Source organism: Bos grunniens, chromosome 18, assembly GCF_055505025.1.
Source record: "Bos grunniens cultivar Pamir isolate PY7600 chromosome 18, Bosgru_T2T1.0, whole genome shotgun sequence".
NCBI classification, from domain to species: domain Eukaryota; kingdom Metazoa; phylum Chordata; class Mammalia; order Artiodactyla; family Bovidae; genus Bos; species Bos grunniens.
The window spans coordinates 12,512,113-12,529,284 of NC_141182.1; the positions used below are offsets into that span (position 1 = coordinate 12,512,113).

The 17,172-nt window shown below is 55.0% G+C and overlaps 2 protein-coding genes across 2 annotated transcripts; both read left to right on the plus strand.

Moving 5' to 3' along the window:
• Positions 1–1,847: 1,847 nt before the first annotated feature.
• FOXC2 (forkhead box C2) lies at positions 1,848–4,773 on the plus strand. The gene has a single exon (XM_086350246.1). It carries the CDS (start codon positions 2,375–2,377, stop codon positions 3,881–3,883), a length of 1,509 nt encoding a protein of 502 aa, XP_086206372.1. The 5' UTR covers positions 1,848–2,374; the 3' UTR covers positions 3,884–4,773.
• A 4,278-nt stretch (positions 4,774–9,051) lies between these two features.
• On the plus strand, positions 9,052–16,213 carry FOXL1 (forkhead box L1). The gene has a single exon (XM_086350247.1). The coding sequence runs from the start codon at positions 13,274–13,276 to the stop codon at positions 14,312–14,314; it is 1,041 nt and encodes a 346-aa protein (XP_086206373.1). The 5' UTR covers positions 9,052–13,273; the 3' UTR covers positions 14,315–16,213.
• The last annotated feature ends 959 nt before the right edge of the window (positions 16,214–17,172 follow it).

Below are 17,172 nucleotides of genomic sequence, written 5' to 3' on the forward strand. Positions count from 1 at the left end.
AGTGGGCAGCCTCATTTTACTTCGTTGCCCCCCTAAAAATCAAATTTGAGAAAGAACCCAGAGTGCCCATAAAAAATGGAGTGAATGTTTCAGAAGCAGAATATTCTAGGTAATAGGAATCTGTTTTGTAATAAATACTTTTCCTTTGATTTTTAATTTATCAGGACATAATACCATTCATTGGTAACGAACGTAAGTATTTTCTTTTGTTCCGTTTTTGAAAATGAATGAAGTGTCCCCAGCGCCTTCTATTCACCTCTCCAAAAGCTAAGGCTGACGGTAGATTCTCGAAAACCCTTTTCTTGGGGATCTTATAAACAACTGATGGGGACAGTGAGGAGGGGAAAAGGAATCCTGAAATACAAAAGTTTTATCCGAAGTCTTCTTCCACTACCCAACCGGATAGACAACTTCCAGAAGAATTCTGACCAGCGTTTAGCCCGTCACAGAGTGTCCTGCCCTTCGGGGAAGCGAGCGAAAGGGGACCTGATTATTCGAGGTGCTGAAGAAATAAATACTCAGTGCACAAATAAACAAACTTCCCGGGATTCCTCGAGAGAAGGAGAAAGCTCTGAAGGGCGAGGATCTCCGAGTCGCTCTAGGTTCGTATCCAGAATAATACCGTCTCCCGAGGTGTCTTGAACCATTTGCAGTCGCTTGCCCCATCCTCGCACGGAGCCGGGGTGCCCAGATCACCTTATCAAACCGCAGCCAAACAAAAAAGACTAACATACAGAAAATCAACTCGGAGACTCCCGAGGGGGCTTCGCCAGGAGCGGGAGGCGGGGGCTGCGCGCGGGGCTGAGGGTTTCTGCCGGCGGGGCCGCGGTCGGGAGCCCGCGCCACGGACGCGCGTCCCCGACGAAGCCCCCACCGACTGCGGCTCGGGTTTCTCCTCGCGGGCAGGGGAGCCCAGCTCTGCCGCAGGGCCGGGTGGCTGGTGCATTGTTCCCGGCTTCGGGGAGCGCGGGAGTCAGCCTGTCAAAGGGAATTTATCTCTGGGAAAAGGGAGCGACGCGGCGAGGCTGGGGTTGGTGGGCTACGAGCGTCTACGCCGGAGGGCAGAGGGGGAGATGAGCAGAATTATTTCCCTCTCTTCCCCAAACCCCACAACACAGCAACCGATGTCGGGGATGCTTTACCGAATCCACGGCGAGTTTAGAGGATTATATTCTGGAGGCATCGCTACGTTCCCCACTTCGCTTATCTGCCTATATCCCCTATAGACGCCTGGGCCTGCCTCCTCAGGTAGGGGTGAGGGGCACTCGGTTTCTATAATTCGCCTCTTAAACATTTATAGGTTATTCTTGACGGCCCTGAACCTGAAAACTCCCCGTTGATTATTAATTATTTGCTTAAATAATGACCACATCCAGAGGAGGCCTCTCCATTCCAATTCAACACATTTACTTGGAATCCATTACACCTGGGCCCCCACAATTAGGAAATCTAATTATTCGCCTCATCACTCATTAATAAGAAAAACAGTCCCAGGTTCTTTGCTACTTACAAGGTCTTTGGGGAAATATTGGACTACATTAATCAATTCGATTTTATATCTCAAACTCACTTTTATCTGCAAAGGAGCACCAATTTTTTTTTTTTTTGCTCTGGGCACGTGGGCCCATTAACCAAAATGTGATAATAAAATAAATTTTAATAAGATATAACTCTTTTTAAGGAAAAAAAAATCTTTTCAAGTTAAGACTGGGCTGCAGGAAAGTCTGGTTCTGCGCGGCTGGGTCTTAGAGCCGACGGATTCCGGCGCTCATCGTCCCGATTGGTCCCAAGTCCCCACAGCGGCCGTCTTATTGGTCCAAAGTTCCCGGAGGGGGCGTGGCCGGGGGAAAGTAAAACCTCGCTTTCTCCAAGAAGACTTTTGAAACTTTTCCCATTCCCTAAAAGGGACTTTGCCTCTTTTTCCGGGCTCGGCAGGGCAGCACTCTGGACCCCGGCTCGCCGACCCTCAGGGCTGCCGATTTGCTGAGGGGGGGGCTTGGATAGCCGCCTTCCTTTCCTGACGCGGACCGAGCGGCCTGCCTTGGTCCACCGCGCGCGCGGCGTCTCCGCTTGGTCCCCGGCCGCCCGCCGAGTCCCGGGAACAAGCGAGGAGTGAGCCGGGGCCGGCGCTGCGTTCGCCGGGGCGCGCCTTCCAAGATGCTGCTCCGCCCGGTCCGCTGAAAGCGAGCGCCCCTTCCCGACCCGAAGGCGGGCGCCCCGCGCCGGCGCCTCCTCCAGCTCACCCCTGAGGCTTCCAGGCGCCCGGGGCTCCCCCCACCGGCTCCCTTCTTTCCTCTCTCGCTCGCGCTCGCTCTCGTAGGGCCTTCCTCGCGGTCCGTGCGCGCAGGCGGTGGCTAGCCGTCTCGGACGCAGCATGCAGGCGCGCTACTCTGTGTCCGACCCCAACGCCCTGGGAGTGGTGCCCTACTTGAGCGAGCAGAATTACTACCGCGCGGCGGGCAGCTACGGAGGCATGACCAGCCCCATGGGCGTCTACTCGGGCCACCCGGAGCAGTACGGCGCGGGCATGGGCCGCTCCTACGCGCCGTATCACCACCACCAGCCCGCGGCGCCCAAGGACCTGGTGAAACCGCCCTACAGCTACATCGCGCTCATCACCATGGCCATCCAGAACGCGCCGGAGAAGAAGATCACCCTGAACGGCATCTACCAGTTCATCATGGACCGCTTCCCCTTCTACCGGGAGAACAAGCAGGGCTGGCAGAACAGCATCCGCCACAACCTCTCGCTCAACGAGTGCTTCGTCAAGGTGCCCCGCGACGACAAGAAACCTGGCAAGGGCAGCTACTGGACCCTGGACCCGGACTCCTACAACATGTTCGAGAACGGCAGCTTCCTGCGGCGCCGGCGGCGCTTCAAGAAGAAAGACGTGCCCAAGGAGAAGGAGGAGCGCGCCCACCTCAAGGAGCCGCCCCCGGCGGCGTCCAAGGGCGCTCCGGCCGGTCCCCCTCTAGCGGACACCCCCAAGGAGGCCGAGAAGAAGGTGGTGATCAAGAGCGAGGCGGCGTCGCCGGCGCTGCCGGTCATCACCAAGGTGGAGACACTGAGCCCCGAGAGCGCGCTGCAGGGTAGCCCGCGCAGCGCGGCCTCCACGCCCGCCGGCTCCCCTGACGGCTCGCTGCCGGAGCCCCACGCGGGCGCGCCCAACGGGCTGCCCGGCTTCAGTGTGGAGAATATCATGACGCTGCGAACGTCGCCGCCCGGTGGCGAGCTGAGCCCCGCGGCCGGGCGCGCGGGCCTGGTGGTGCCGCCGCTGGCGCTGCCCTACGCCGCCGCGCCGCCAGCCGCCTATGGCCAGCCGTGCGCGCAAGGCCTGGAGGCTGCGGGCGCCGGGGGCTACCAGTGCAGCATGCGCGCCATGAGCCTGTACACCGGGGCCGAGCGGCCGGCGCACATGTGCGTCCCGCCCGCTCTGGACGAGGCCCTCTCGGACCACCCGAGCGGCCCCACATCGCCCCTAAGCGCCCTCAACCTCGCCGCAGGCCAGGAGGGCGCGCTCGCCGCCTCCGCTGGCCACCACCACCAGCATCACGGCCACCACCACCCGCAGGCGCCGCCGCCCCCGCCGGCTCCCCAGCCGCAGCCGGCGCCGCAGCCCGGGGCTGCCGCGGCCCAGGCGGCCTCCTGGTATCTCAACCACAGCGGGGACCTGAACCACCTTTCCGGCCACACGTTCGCGGCCCAGCAGCAGACTTTCCCTAACGTCAGGGAGATGTTCAACTCCCACCGGCTGGGGATTGAGAACTCGACCCTCGGGGAACCCCAGGTGAGCAGCAACGCGAGCTGTCAGCTGCCCTACAGATCCACGCCATCCCTCTACCGCCACGCGGCTCCGTACTCCTATGACTGCACGAAATACTGACCTGTCCCGGCCCTCCTCTGCCCTGGCCCGCTCCGGCTTCGCCTCCCAGACGTGACCCTCTCAGACAATTCAGGCTGCAGAGACGCAAAAAGAACCAAAACTTGCCCACCGCTTTTTCCGCAGACCCGGGAGCAGAGAGAGCGCGCATGCCAGCCTCCGCCCTCTGCGAAGCTGCAGGTAACTTTAACTCGCCGCCCCGTTTCTGAGATCCCAAGAAGCCCCAGTACAGGGACGCGGCCCAACGAAATGAATAATGATTTAAAAATACCCCCCCCCCCCTTCCAAGATGGCTGTGCTCACTGCTCCATTCGGGGTTTCAAAAATTATAACTTATGGACCAAATCCCATAGCGACCCAGTAATGACTCTCTGTAGAGACCCCCATAGGTCTATGGGGGTCTCTATAGATTATGTATGTGCTGTGTGTAATTTTAAATTTCTCTAACCGTGCTGTACAAGTGTGTGGATTTGTAATCAGGCTATTTTTTGTTGTTTTTCAGAGCCATTAATATAATATTTAAAGTTGAGTTCACTGGATAATTTCTCATCTTGCCCGACCATTTCTAACTGCCAAAGTGAAAATTCAAGAAACCTATGTGGGGTTTCCTCCCTTCCCTGTACAATTATGAGACATAATTCTTTTCCCAGTTGTAGGTCTTTTACAAAACAAGAAAATAATTTATTTTGTTGTTGTTGGCGGATAAAGAAGTCAAGTATCTGATACTTTTTATTTACAAAGTGTGATGGTGATGTATCGTAGATTCCTCCCCCAGCATTCCTAAAAGAAAAAAAAAAAAAACACTAAAAATTTAACTTCACCTGTGTTTGTCTTATGTGGTCTTAATTGTTGTACTTGCCTTAAAATAAACCCATGTTGTTTTTCTGCCCAAAGTCCGGACAGTGTGTTTGTATTCTCAAATTTTAAAAAATGAGGTGTGGTCACCAATCCACCTGTTTTGATTATTTTTGTTACACAGGTGGGTAAATGTGTAGACATCTACAGATGAGCACAGAGGACTGCGGGAACTCCCCTATTGTCCTGCTAGTGTCAGAAAAGGCTTTTGATTAATTCAGAATCCCCCCCTGACCCAGGCAATTGAGAACCAGTCCTGGTTGGATGTGGCTGCCTGAAGGGCTGTGAGCCGTAATGACATTTGCTGTAATGCATTTTGTTAAATGCAGAAAAACATGCCAATAGTCAAAACAAACACTACCATTCCATCCCAATGTCCAACCAGCTCCAATTTAGGAGGTGAGGGAGGAGAAGATAAACATTTTCCATTAGCTACCAGCGAACCAGGGGGAATCCTGCTTTTCCTCAATTTCCTAAAATGCGGGCTTCCTTCCGCACTTTAATAGTTTTCCAGAAAAGGATCTGAACCAGGATTTTGAAAATCCAAAGGGGATTGATTCTGTACCATTTAATGAAGGTCCCTGGGAGTGGCCAGATCAGAGGTGAATTTGAGACCTCTCTACTTCTGGATTTGATTTCTTAATCTTTACCCTATTGCAGTGAAAAACTTTAAAGCCTCATAGCGCTTCAAAAATAATTTACAATGCTTTTAGATTTTTAAATTTGTCAGACTTTACAAGATTTTAAATGACAGATGACTTTTCAATTTTGATATCTCGTCCTTAAAATTTTAAATAGCAACACAGCCTCTGTGAGGTACAGCTGCGGGGGGAAACGGCTTTACTATCTGTTTCACTGGCTGAACCCCTCCTGGTCTCTCTGTGTGTGACTTTGGGGTCCAGAGCTCCAAACTGGAAATGTGTTTCCCACCCCAGCAGGTGAGCTGTAACCTTCCCTGGAGTGCAGCTCCCTGAACTTAACACTTCAGGAGATAATGATTTTCCTGGATACGGTGGCCTTGAATGTAACCTGGGTATTCTGTTGTTTTTAACATGCCATTTTGTCTCTGTATTATGCTGAAATAGCACTGGGGAAAGTTTGAGCATAATAATTTCCCCCATATGTGCAACACAGATTCTTTCAATCTATGGCCCCAGAGGTGGCAGCTGGTTAAGACATGAGGGCTGCATTTTACTCCTTTTTGTGACCGCAGGAGGGGTGAGCCAAGGTGCTTGGTGCTTAGTGAGTGGGAAGGACCAGAAACAGAGAGTGAGAGACCCTGGAGACCATTCTCTGAGCGGCAGAATCGGGCCGCAGATCGCTGCTTGCGGCTCAGGGCACTGGGGTTTCACTTTCCTCCCCTTTAGGAGAGGGTTCTAGCGGGTTCTTCTTCCCCAGATGTTTTAGAGAGTCCTCCCTGAAAGCCTGCTCTCACCTTAAGATCTGGAACTCAAAGGAGGTCTCAGAGACACAGGGAAAACAACGGAGAGAGAAGTGGAACCCACCGGTCAGACACCTGATCTGTCATGACACCCGCTGGGGTCTCCTACCTTTGCGAAAGTCTCTTAAAGAAGTCCCCGCTGTGCGTGGGCCGCTCACCTGACCGGGTAGCTCCAGAAGGCCATGGAGCCCAGGGCGAGGGCCCTTTCCAGTCCCCTAGGAACCTGGGCACCTGGGGAATGTGTTGGGAGCGTCACCCGGGGCCTCTGGAGGCCGTGGGGTGGAGGCGAGTCAGAGCCTGGGGCGCGCGGAGGCCGGCGCGTGCGGGGCCCGGCGCGGCTCTCGGAGCCAGGCCCAGCCCAGGCCTTCGGCCTTCGGCAGCCCGCGCGGCCGCCGGGCTCCGCGGCCTGGGGCGCCCGTCGCTCTGCGGAGTAGGAAGGGCAAGCCGACTAGGCTGAGCGCAGAGCCGAGGCACCGCCGGTGGCCTTGCTGGTCTTCGCGTCTGCCGCTGGAGAGCACAAACGGCGTGCGACGCGGGGCGGAGGACCCAGGGCGGGGGACGTCCTGGCCCCACGGATCCATCCACACGCAGCTCCTTCCCCCGCCGTTCTCCTCGGGAGTCCCGGGGCCTTGGAGGAACTGGGGAAAGGAGGCCGGGGCTGGAAGGGCCGGAATGCCCGTCTCAGGCTGCCAGGACTCCTTGCTTGGGCGGCTCTGCGGTTCACAGACGCAGTTTGCATGAAGCCGCGTGTGATAGCCATGGTTCTTCCTGACCCAGTAAGATACAGCCGGGCAGGTCTCAAAGATACTGCGAATAAAACAGAAGCGACCCGAGCACCATGACAGAGACCGTTTTCCATAGACATAACCCTGCGTCCCTCACTGGCCTTGGCTGGGTGGATTTTGTCTCTCCCCAGGGTCCGGTTTTGAGAGGTAAAGGCCGTCAGAGAGACCCAGTGGCCTTTGAGTACCCTGGTTCTCAGCCCTGGAGGGGCCGCAACTGGAGTAGCCTCTGCTTCTTGTGAGACTCAGAGAGCTTTCATCCAAAGCTGAGAGCTGGGCCTCTCTCCCACGGCCAGATTTGGGTCTACGGCCTGGCGGCCCTCACTGCCGTGGTCCAAGTGGCTTGTCCCGGAAGACGCCAAAATCGGTGTCCATATGCACTCTCAAATTGCTGGAGCAGTGGGCTAGGGGGTCATAGGAGCACATCTCGCCGTGTGAACAGGTACCTTTCCTTCCTGGCCTCAGTCTTCTCATCTGTAAAATGAGCAGGTGAGTGCAAGGGCAGTGCTGGCTGCCGGGTGTGCTTTTTCCTTCATCCTCGGCTCCTGCGATGGGCCCTCACTTAGCCTCGCTCCTGTGCTCTGCTCCTAAGAGGTAACGACCAGAAGTTAAAGGGAGAAGAAAATTCAGGGTCCCAGGAACGTCACCATTTGGCTCATAGATCTTTGGGGGTCCACCTCCTCCCCTTTACCCAAGACTGCCTGGAAGGTTGTCTCTGAGCCCGGGAGAGGTTGGTGAGCTTCACCCGAAGTACAGAGCAGAGTTCCCAGGTCCCTGGAGGCTGAGTGGTCACTGCCTCCAACCTCATCTCCATCCTCAGCCCCAGCCCTCACCCAAAAAACCGGACAAGGGTTTTGAGCCAGGTTGGCCAATGGGAATGTATGTGCCCAATAGCTCAGTCGTATCCAATTCTTTGTAACCCTATGGACTGTAGTCTGCCAGGCTCCTTTGTCCGTGGGATTTTCCAGGAAAGGATCCTAGAGTGGGTTGCCATTTCCTTTTCTAGAAAAGCTTCCCGACCCAGAGGTAGAACCTGCATCTCTTGCATTGGCAGGCAGATCCTTTGCAGATGAGCCACTGGGAAAAGATTCCCCTGAAGAATGAACAGAAGGCACTGGGGGCTCAGAGCCTGTTCAGGGTGTTTCAGGGGATGTGACAACCTGCATTGTCCGGACCCTGGGCTCCTGCGCTCAGAGTGTAGGGTCAGTGGAGAAGTAGAGCTCTGAGGTTCAGCGCCTGTAGGTGCGGCCAGGCCAGGGGTGCTGGGAGGCCAGACTCCAGGTGAGTGGAACACACTGGTCAGAGCCACCCAGTGTGCCTGCTGGTACCACATACTTGAAATGCTTTCCCAAACTTTGAGAAGCATTCCCTGCCGGCCTCTGTCTTACATGGCCTCAGCTCACCAAGGCATCTGAGATGTTGCCTTTTGACAGAGGCATGTGAGAAAGGGGGGAAAGTTTCAGGCAGCTCCCAAGGCTGGACCTCAGCTCATGCAAGGCTTTCTTTCTCCGCTGCGGCAGCGCTTCTGCTCTGCAGCAGAAGGACAGAGCTTGTGTGAAGTTTGGATCTCAAAGGTGTCTTACTGGTGTTACAGGTTTTGCTGTGTCAGGTCTGTGGGGCTTTATCCTGGGGCTTTGAGTGTGTGGAGGCTGAAACGCAGGAAGGGGGTGTGTGGACAGCTTGACAAGCTTGCTAGCATCCATGGTCCCTTTGAGGGGGATGGAGTTGGGGAGCACTTTGTGCTCTGTCCACATGCCCACCCAGGCTGGGAGGTCACCGAGGCCAGAGAGACACGCTGATCTCAGGGAGGCTCAGTGGCCCTTGACCTTGGGTCCTACCTTTCCAGCAAACCCTCTGGACACTCTCTGTGCCCTCATGTTATTTTTCCAGATGGTCTCCCCAGAGGAAATTTTTTCTCTAACCGGAACCCAACTCAACCAGAGCACCAACTCAAGCCCTACGCGCACAGGCCAGCTGAGGGTTCATGCACCTGGGGCATGTTACCTCAAGCTCTCTGAGCCCCTTTCTCAGCTGAAAAAGTGACAGGACCAAGGAACCCAATACCCGTGTGCAAAGTGCTTCCAAACGTCCAGTCCATCGTAAGGACTGTTGCTATTAGGATGTACCTGGACAACCGAAGAGAAAGGATCCTTGGATCTCAATTAGCTGCATACATCGAGCTACATGCTGATGTGCTTGGGCAAGGCAGTGCCTGGGCCCCAACTGCCCCTGCTCTTCGGGTCAGCATCAGCTTTCCAGCCAGCCCTTACCTTCGTGGCTCACTTCCCCTGAGAGAAGCAGACGACACTGCTCCCCATCCTTTCAAAATGGGAGAGGAGAGCAAGGGAGGAAAGAGTCTCCCCGGTTTTGGCAGGGTGTAAGTGAGGACTCTGGGTCTCCTACTCAGGATGCCCGAAATCTCCCAGCTCTTGGGGGAGGGGCAGCACAGACCTCTCCTCTCCAGAGGGTTCCCCTTCCCCCCACCTTGATTACTCCAGACACACCTCTTAGCTTCTGTGCTCAACTGAGGGTGTCAGACCGCAGTGAACCCACCTTTGGAGGAAACCATGTGGATTCCAACCTGTGCTATTCACTACCTTCATTGTTTTCTGGTGCTCTCTGCCTGGCCTCAGTCTCCTCATCTGTAAAATGGGCAAATCCATCCTCCCATCTTCCGTAGATGGTGCCAGGGTTCTCAACAGAATTTCCACAGGGTCCTTGGCATCCACACACAGTAGCTATTATAATGTGACTGTTTTCCTGTCTTTGGAACACTTCCTTTTGAAGACCTGAGGCAAGTCAAATTCCTGGCCTCAGTTTCCTGGTCTGCAGAATGGGAATGATTTCTTTAAAAGTTCTGTTTCTTAGGATTACTGTGAGAATGGAGTGACTTAATTCAAGGAAAGCACTTAGAAGAGTGCCAGTGCATAGTAATTCAAGACAGAATTAGCTATTAATGTTATCCTTATTCTCATCATTCTCAACATTTTAGGTTGTCAGTAAAGCGATCTTGCATCTTTTTAGCGCTACTCTTCTCAGACTTAAGGAAGAATCGTTCATTCACTCCACCTCTACACACACACACACACACACACACTGTTAACTGTCTTCACACTTAGAAAAGCGAGGCGGATAATCGGGAACACGACGCAGATTATGGTTCACTTGAATGTCAGCCTTCTTTATTTACCGGTGAAACAGAAGAAGGGCGTATGGGGGTGGGGCGCAAGAGCAGCCGCTCTCCCCCCACCCAGCCTTTGTCTGTGAGGCCTCTGTGGTCCCGGCTGGTTGCCTGACCAGCCCCAGGAGCAGGCTTCCTGCCAGGGCGCTGGGAATGGTTCGTCCCACGCTGAACCCAATTTGTTCTTGGGCCCCCGAGTTGGAACTGCCGCGGTCCTTCCGGAAGCATGATTTCTGGGAGACCCGCGCCCACTGACTTCACAGATGAATGCTTTTCCGGGATCTGAAGACTTCTGAACCTGCAGGGAACGGTCAGTGTCTCCATCTGGCTCTCTGAGTCACCCTGTCTCCCCGCCGTCTCCCAGGCTCGGCCGGTCTCCCAGTGAGAGTCTCCCGACAGAGCTTCCGCACGAGGGCGCATCCACACTCGGCTCTCGGCGCCTGTGTCCTGCGCTCCCCGGAAATAAACCTCCGCTCGGGGCTCCTGCCGGCAGCGTCCTCGGCTTCGGTTACACACTTCACCTGGGAACCCAGGATCCGACCCCTCGCCGGAGCCGGGTTGGGCGCCATGCAGGAGTTCTGTGGCCAGAACCTCCCAGAGAGGTTGCTAACTGCTGCCAGCACGTGGAGCGGGACGCGCCTCTCCAGACGGCCGCTAGAACTGGGGTTGTTTTTTCTTTACTATCAGTGCCCTGCCCACCAGCCGCGTGTGTCTCCGCCTGCGTCCCGCCCATGCCCAAATTGGGCGGTGTTTATCATTGTACGAATTCAAGCTCGGATTTGCCTCCTAGTTTAGAAGGAGCGCCGCGGTGGCGCGCCTCAGGCAGGGCTGTGCGTGCTGGACGCTGGGTGTCCGGAAAACTCCAGGGAGGGCTCGGGTCAGGAGGTGGGGGGCGAGGGACCGCGGAGCAACACCAGTGTGTCTCTCGCTCTGGGTCTGTTGGGGCCGGCACCGAGGTTGGATGCAAACTTGAGCTTGCAGGAGGCGCGCTGATCTGGAGGGTTGGGGTGACTCTGGAGCCCGTGGAGCCCGTGGGCTGCAGAAGCGCCGACACTGAGGTTCTTTTTCCATCCCAGGATCGAAGGGGGGGTGCTCCGATGAAAGCACCCCCTTTCTGGGGATCCAGAAAGAATACAGAGTCCCGCCCCCTCTTGGCTAGAGGGCCATCCTCGAGACCGAGGCGGGGACCAGCGGGACACTGGGCTTGAGTTAGACAAGCAGCGCTGGGGACAGGGGCCTGACCTGGCTCTCCCTCAAGCCCTGCCTGCACCCAAACCGGTTTTTCGACCCTGTCAGCGAGTTCCTTTTAGGTATTTCAACGGTCCCTGCTCCCCTGTGGTCTCTCCGGAACCCCCAAACACAGACTTTACCTTCTGGATCCTCCATTTTAAAGTTGGGATTGTCCCTGCTTTTCCACGTTCAGAGATGGCCCGCGCCCCAGCAGCTGGTCCCCAGCATGGTGCTGCCTGTGTGCCAGTGGGACAGCCCTTAAGGGGTTAAGCAGCAAACGTGCCTTAAGGCACCTTTAGTGTCCTTCCTCAAGCCACCCCCACGTACCATCTTCACCCCTCCCTCTTCTTCTTGGACATCCACAGGGTTTACTCAATGAGATGTTAATTTAGTTATCCTTAGCTTTTTCTTTCTTTTAAAATGTATCCAGCAAAGATCATAAACAGGAACTAGTCACGTTAAGTGCCAATCCACCCCCCTCCCCAAAGGCGGCAGAGTAGGGCAGACACCCCCTTCTATATCAGCATCATCAAGGTTTTTGATTCAAACCAGGACGTGGCTAAATGTAAAATGAGTCAGGGTGGGGAGTGCTTACACCCCAGGGTGAGTGGGTGGGGTAGGGTGGGGTGGGGGGGAAGCTAGCAGGCTTCCCAAATGCTTAATGTAATCATGGGCCAGCTGCGTGCACTTGTAAAGTTGTTATAACCCCCTCCTTGTTATAAACAGGAAAGCGCAGAATATAAAGCAAGAGACCCGCATTCACAAATACCAGCTCTCCCGCGCCAGCTGCCAAATTCCCCTTTTATGGTGTTCCTCCTTGCAATCTCAGCCCCATCAGAAAGACCGTAGCTTCTACCCCTCGATTCTCCAAAAGGGGTGATTTTGAAACTTGCCCCTAACCAAGCTGTGGACCCGCTACTGCACGCCTTTGCCAACTCTCAGTGCCCTGTGCCATCGGCAAGGGAAAAGCTGGGCTCCTGGGGTCCTCTTCTTGGATCCCCAGGGAGCCCTAGGGGGGCAGGCCTGCCCATTTTGGGGATGCGAGGCCCCTGGGGAGCACACCCCACCCCCAGTTCCTCCAGGGTATCCTGAGGATGTCTCCCAGGAGGGCTGCATCCTCTTCTAATCAGACGTTCATCTATCTCCTCTCCCCTGCTAAAATATCTAAGAGCTCTCCAAGACCTCAGAAGGCATTTATGAGACTGTGTCATCTCTCCATCTCCTACTAAGCCTGGGAGAAGAAGAGATCTTTTGTGGGAGGCCATGGGATTTCGGGGGCTCCCCTAGGCCATGGGTAAAACACCCCTGCGCCCCTCCCACCTCCACCTCGTCTTCCTGGCGGGGCAGACCCTGCTCCGGAGCCACCTCGATCCACATCCTGCCTGACTGACTGTGTGTGCTTACAGCGTCAAGGGGTGGACGTGATATTTCAAACATCAGATCAGTGCGTTTATATATTGGGTGCCCGGAAATTTTTCCAAATAAACACAGCTTGATTCAACTTGGGTGGGCGGACTTATCAACAGACTAATTCTATAAACAAATGAAGGAATAACCCTGAAACCGATTGGCTGGTATCAAAAAGACACGTGGAGGGGAAAGCTTGGAGTTTTTCAGCAATGAAATTTTAATTAATGTGGGTGGGCTGAGAACACAGCGACTGTTTATCATAGACAATTTATTTTCCAGCGCTAAGTCAACATATAATAGCAAACTTACAACAATTATTTAACATTTTTAAAGCCATGAAGAAGGGACAGAGCGCGGAGCGGCTGGGGAGAGCGGCAGAGCGGGAGGCAGACGCAGGGCAGGCTCCCCGGGAGGGCCCTTGCGGCGCGGGGCGCCGTCCCTAAGCCGCCCGGTCGCCGGCGTCGCCGGGAGCGCAGCGCGGGCTCCCGCTCGCCATGAGCCACCTCTTCAGCCCCCGGCTGCCTGCTCTGGCCACCTCGCCCATGCTGTATCTGTACGGCCCCGAGAGACACGGGCTGCCTCTGGCCTTCGCCCCTGCGGGCGCGCTGGCCGCCTCGGGCAGGGTGGAGCCCCCCCAGAAGCCTCCCTACAGCTACATCGCGCTCATCGCCATGGCGATCCAGGATGCGCCTGAGCAGAGGGTCACACTCAACGGCATCTACCAGTTCATCATGGACCGCTTCCCCTTCTATCACGACAACCGGCAGGGCTGGCAGAACAGCATCCGCCACAACCTCTCGCTCAACGACTGCTTCGTCAAGGTACCCCGCGAGAAAGGGCGGCCCGGCAAGGGCAGCTACTGGACACTGGACCCTCGATGCCTGGATATGTTCGAGAACGGCAACTACCGGCGCCGGAAGAGGAAGCCCAAGCCCGGCCCGGGGGGCCCGGAGGCCAAGCGGGTCCGCGCCGAGACGCAGGAGCGCGGCGCAGAGGCGCCGCCTGAGGTGCAGAGCGCCGGAGGGCGCCCCCGCCCCGCGACCCCCATCCAGGAAAGAGCGCCCGCGCGCCCCTCGCCCCTTCGGGAAGCCTCCTCTCCGCCGCCGGCGTCACTCCCCTGGCCCAGGCCCGGGTCCCCAGAGGGTGACGCGGGCGACACGCTCCAGGGCGCAGCGGCGGTGGCTGTCGGCCAGCCTGAGCGCACGGTGGACGGCCGGGGGACTCCTCCGCGCCCCGCCTCCCGCAGCTCTCCGAAGAGCTCGGACAAGTCCAAGAGCTTCAGCATAGACAGCATCCTGGCCCGACGGCAGGGGCAGAAGCCGGCTGGAGGGGGCGAGCTCCTGGGGGTCGCCAAGCAGGGGCCCGGCGGCTGTCTGGGCGCCTCGCTTCTGGCCACCTCCTCCAGCCTCCGTCCGCCTTTCAACGCTTCCCTGATGCTCGACCCGCACGTCCAGGGTGGCTTCTACCAGCTCGGGATCCCCTTTCTCTCTTATTTCCCCCTGCAGCTCCCGGAAGCGGTGCTTCATTTCCAGTAAAGCAGACGGCGGCTCCTTTCCCTCGCCCAGGTCTGAGCTCCGTGTGAGCGAGCAGGGCTTCCACCACTGGGAAAGAAGTCGCATTTTTAAATAAATGATTTCCTCTGGCTGCCTATGGATCGTGGGAAGTATTAGCATCCTCAGCTGCACGAGTGAGCACACTCCCCTGCCTCCTGCAAGACGGACCTTCCCAGAACCGGAGCAGCTTCGGAGATTGAAAAGACCCTGCCCACGCTGCGACTTGGGCATCTCAGACCTCCTACCGCAGGCACAGGAAAATTCCTTGAACCTTAGGTCAGTCTGATGGCATGATCTTCCACTAGCACCCAGACAGGTCCTGCGCGTCCGGAGGGAGTGGGGGAGGGCCCAGACAACCGGAGGGCAGACAGATGGCCGCAGTGTGGTCCTTTCTGTCTAGGAGCCACGGTCTGACCATCGCCAGCTCGCCTGTTACTGTGGCCCGGGCCTTGGCTTTTGACCCCACGGAGTGATGGGTGTTCACAGCTGGGTTTGTCCCTAAGGTCCAGGTGTGGGGACACCAGGGCCAACCTGTTTTTTAGGTTCTTTAGCAGATCCTAGGGCTTGGTGAGGACTTAGGACCATGTTCAGGCGGAAGCCGAGAGACCACACTTTCATTGTAAATAGAGAAATCTTCTCTCTTTTCCTTTTAGATAGTAAAAGGAACACGCTATATTCTTTGGCCAAAAGCTTGATTCTTTTTACTATAAGGGTTGCCCTGTGAACGTCTGTATTAACAACCGCTGTTAAAAAAGTGCACTCTGTGTAACTTAGCATTTTGTTGCATTACAATAGATAGCTCAATAGGTCCTTAGTCAATACACATGCTCTCCAACGCCTGCTACCAACCACAGACATCCTCCTTTCTGTTAGCTTTATTGTTTAAGGGGTCAAAACATTTCTAGGGACACCGGAAGTGCACGAGGGTTAGGGAATCTTGATTGTTGCCACGTTTTCCAGAACTGTGTAGTGAAGGACTATTTTTAATCTGAAGAGTTGGGTGAAACAAGCACACGGAAAGCAAGTGGAGGTAGGGATGGGTGAGCGCTCAGAAGAGCAAGGGGGTCCCCTGGGGTCTGCGGGGGTGGGGGCAGGGGTGGGAGCAGCTCTCCGGGTCCCCAGGAACAGCAGGCTTGGTGGGAGGCCCTCTGGCCAACTGCAGCCGCCTCCTCCCTCCAAGCGCCAGCCAGGCAGGCCCAGAGCCTGCAGTTAAACAAACACCTATGGAGGTGGCTGCCAGGCTGGGGCGAGGAGTGGGCGGGAGGGCAGGGGTCGGAGACAAAGATGTGGTTATGAAAACTGAGGTTTTCACAGCCCACTTCAGCTGGGAACTTTGGGGGAATGCATCTAAGCTCTCACGGTATCTCTTTGAGTTGTTGTGGCGGTTCTGAGACTCGATTTCCTGAACCTCCGAGCTATTTTAATTTTATCAAATGTGGGAAAAGCACAGTCAGTAGTTCCTGGAGGGAGGCGGAGATGGGTCTTTGAGATAATTTTTTAAAGCAGATTAAAGCAGTTTCCAGAACTTATATAAAAGTGAACACAAACTTCACATCCGAGAGCCTGTTGGTTCATATGCTGGAAAGGATATGTCAGACAAACAAAATAATTTAAGAGTTAGCAAGCGCAGAGCTGACTGAGAATTCATGCTGAAGGCCATTTGCTACTGACCCCCAGGAGCGTCCATGTCCGAGTTCTGCCCGGGCTGGTGGAAACACTGTGGTGGGCGAGCTTTGGGGTCCTTGATGTTAAGAACTCTGATGAACCATGCTGAGATCCAAGATCACTGTGATTAACTTACAATGTGCTGGAAGGGCCATTGTTGGCTATTTTGTTATCCTGAAGTCTCAACCTCTGTGAATAAAGTTGTTTTTTCATTAACCTCTCAGGGACTGGTTCAGTGGATTACTAGGGGGAATAAGCAGTGTAACAGGAAAGGGGAGACTGGGATCATGTCTGGGAACCCCAGCAGTGTTTCCCAGGTTATGGCTTCTGAGGGAGGAGGGCTCGTGCGTGGACTGGAGGGCAGGACGGAAAGCCCCAGGACTGGAGGGTGTTGCCTGAGGGTCCCCAATAAGATGAAGATTCTGCTGAGTGGGATATTCTTTTAATGTTTTCTCTTTATGTTTGATTTGCTATCTTTTGTTAATGTATGATGCCTCGTTTCTGGAGAAGCAAATATTCTAATACCGTCATTTACAAAGGATGGCATCTTAGAGTTACAATTCCAAAAAGCATAGTACAGACATTTTTCTGGCGTAGAAGGAAAAAGGCAGGAGTATGTGTCACTCCGTCAGTATTTATACATACATAAGGAGGAATTCTCTTACCTCAGCCCCTCATTCATCTGGTTGAGGAAAGCATACAGAAATGGACAGTGGGGTCATCTTCTGTGGATTCTACACAATTCCGTGTGCGCTACTCCCTGCTAAGGAGAAAGAGGCGCTTTGGGACTTAGGGATCCAAATAGCTGTTCTAATGTCCCAGTTTTAGTCCTGTGCTCCTGATTGTGGATCAGTGAGACCAAGAACAGGTTTCCAGTCTTAATAAAAGCAGAATCAGTGAGATTTTGAGTAAACCGGAAGCAACCATATTGTCCTGTTCTTGGGCAATGCAAAGTCTGCCTCTATGTTCTCGTCTACACAAAAGGAACAGATTCTGTTTCCTGTAGGTGACCTTTCTCTTGTGTACACACACACACACACACACACACACACACACGCACGAGTACACTGAACATAATGGGGGATATGGCAGGTGTATGTACAATGATAAGTAAGTGTATATGTATGTATGTACACATGTACATATCTGTATATGTGTATATATACGTGTGTATA

What these genes read in the sequence shown, in the direction of transcription:
- FOXC2 (XM_086350246.1), top strand. Translation starts at nt 2,375, where the DNA reads ATGCAGGCGCGCTACTCTGTGTCCGACCCCAACGCCCTGGGAGTGGTG.
- FOXL1 (XM_086350247.1), top strand. Translation starts at nt 13,274, where the DNA reads ATGAGCCACCTCTTCAGCCCCCGGCTGCCTGCTCTGGCCACCTCGCCC.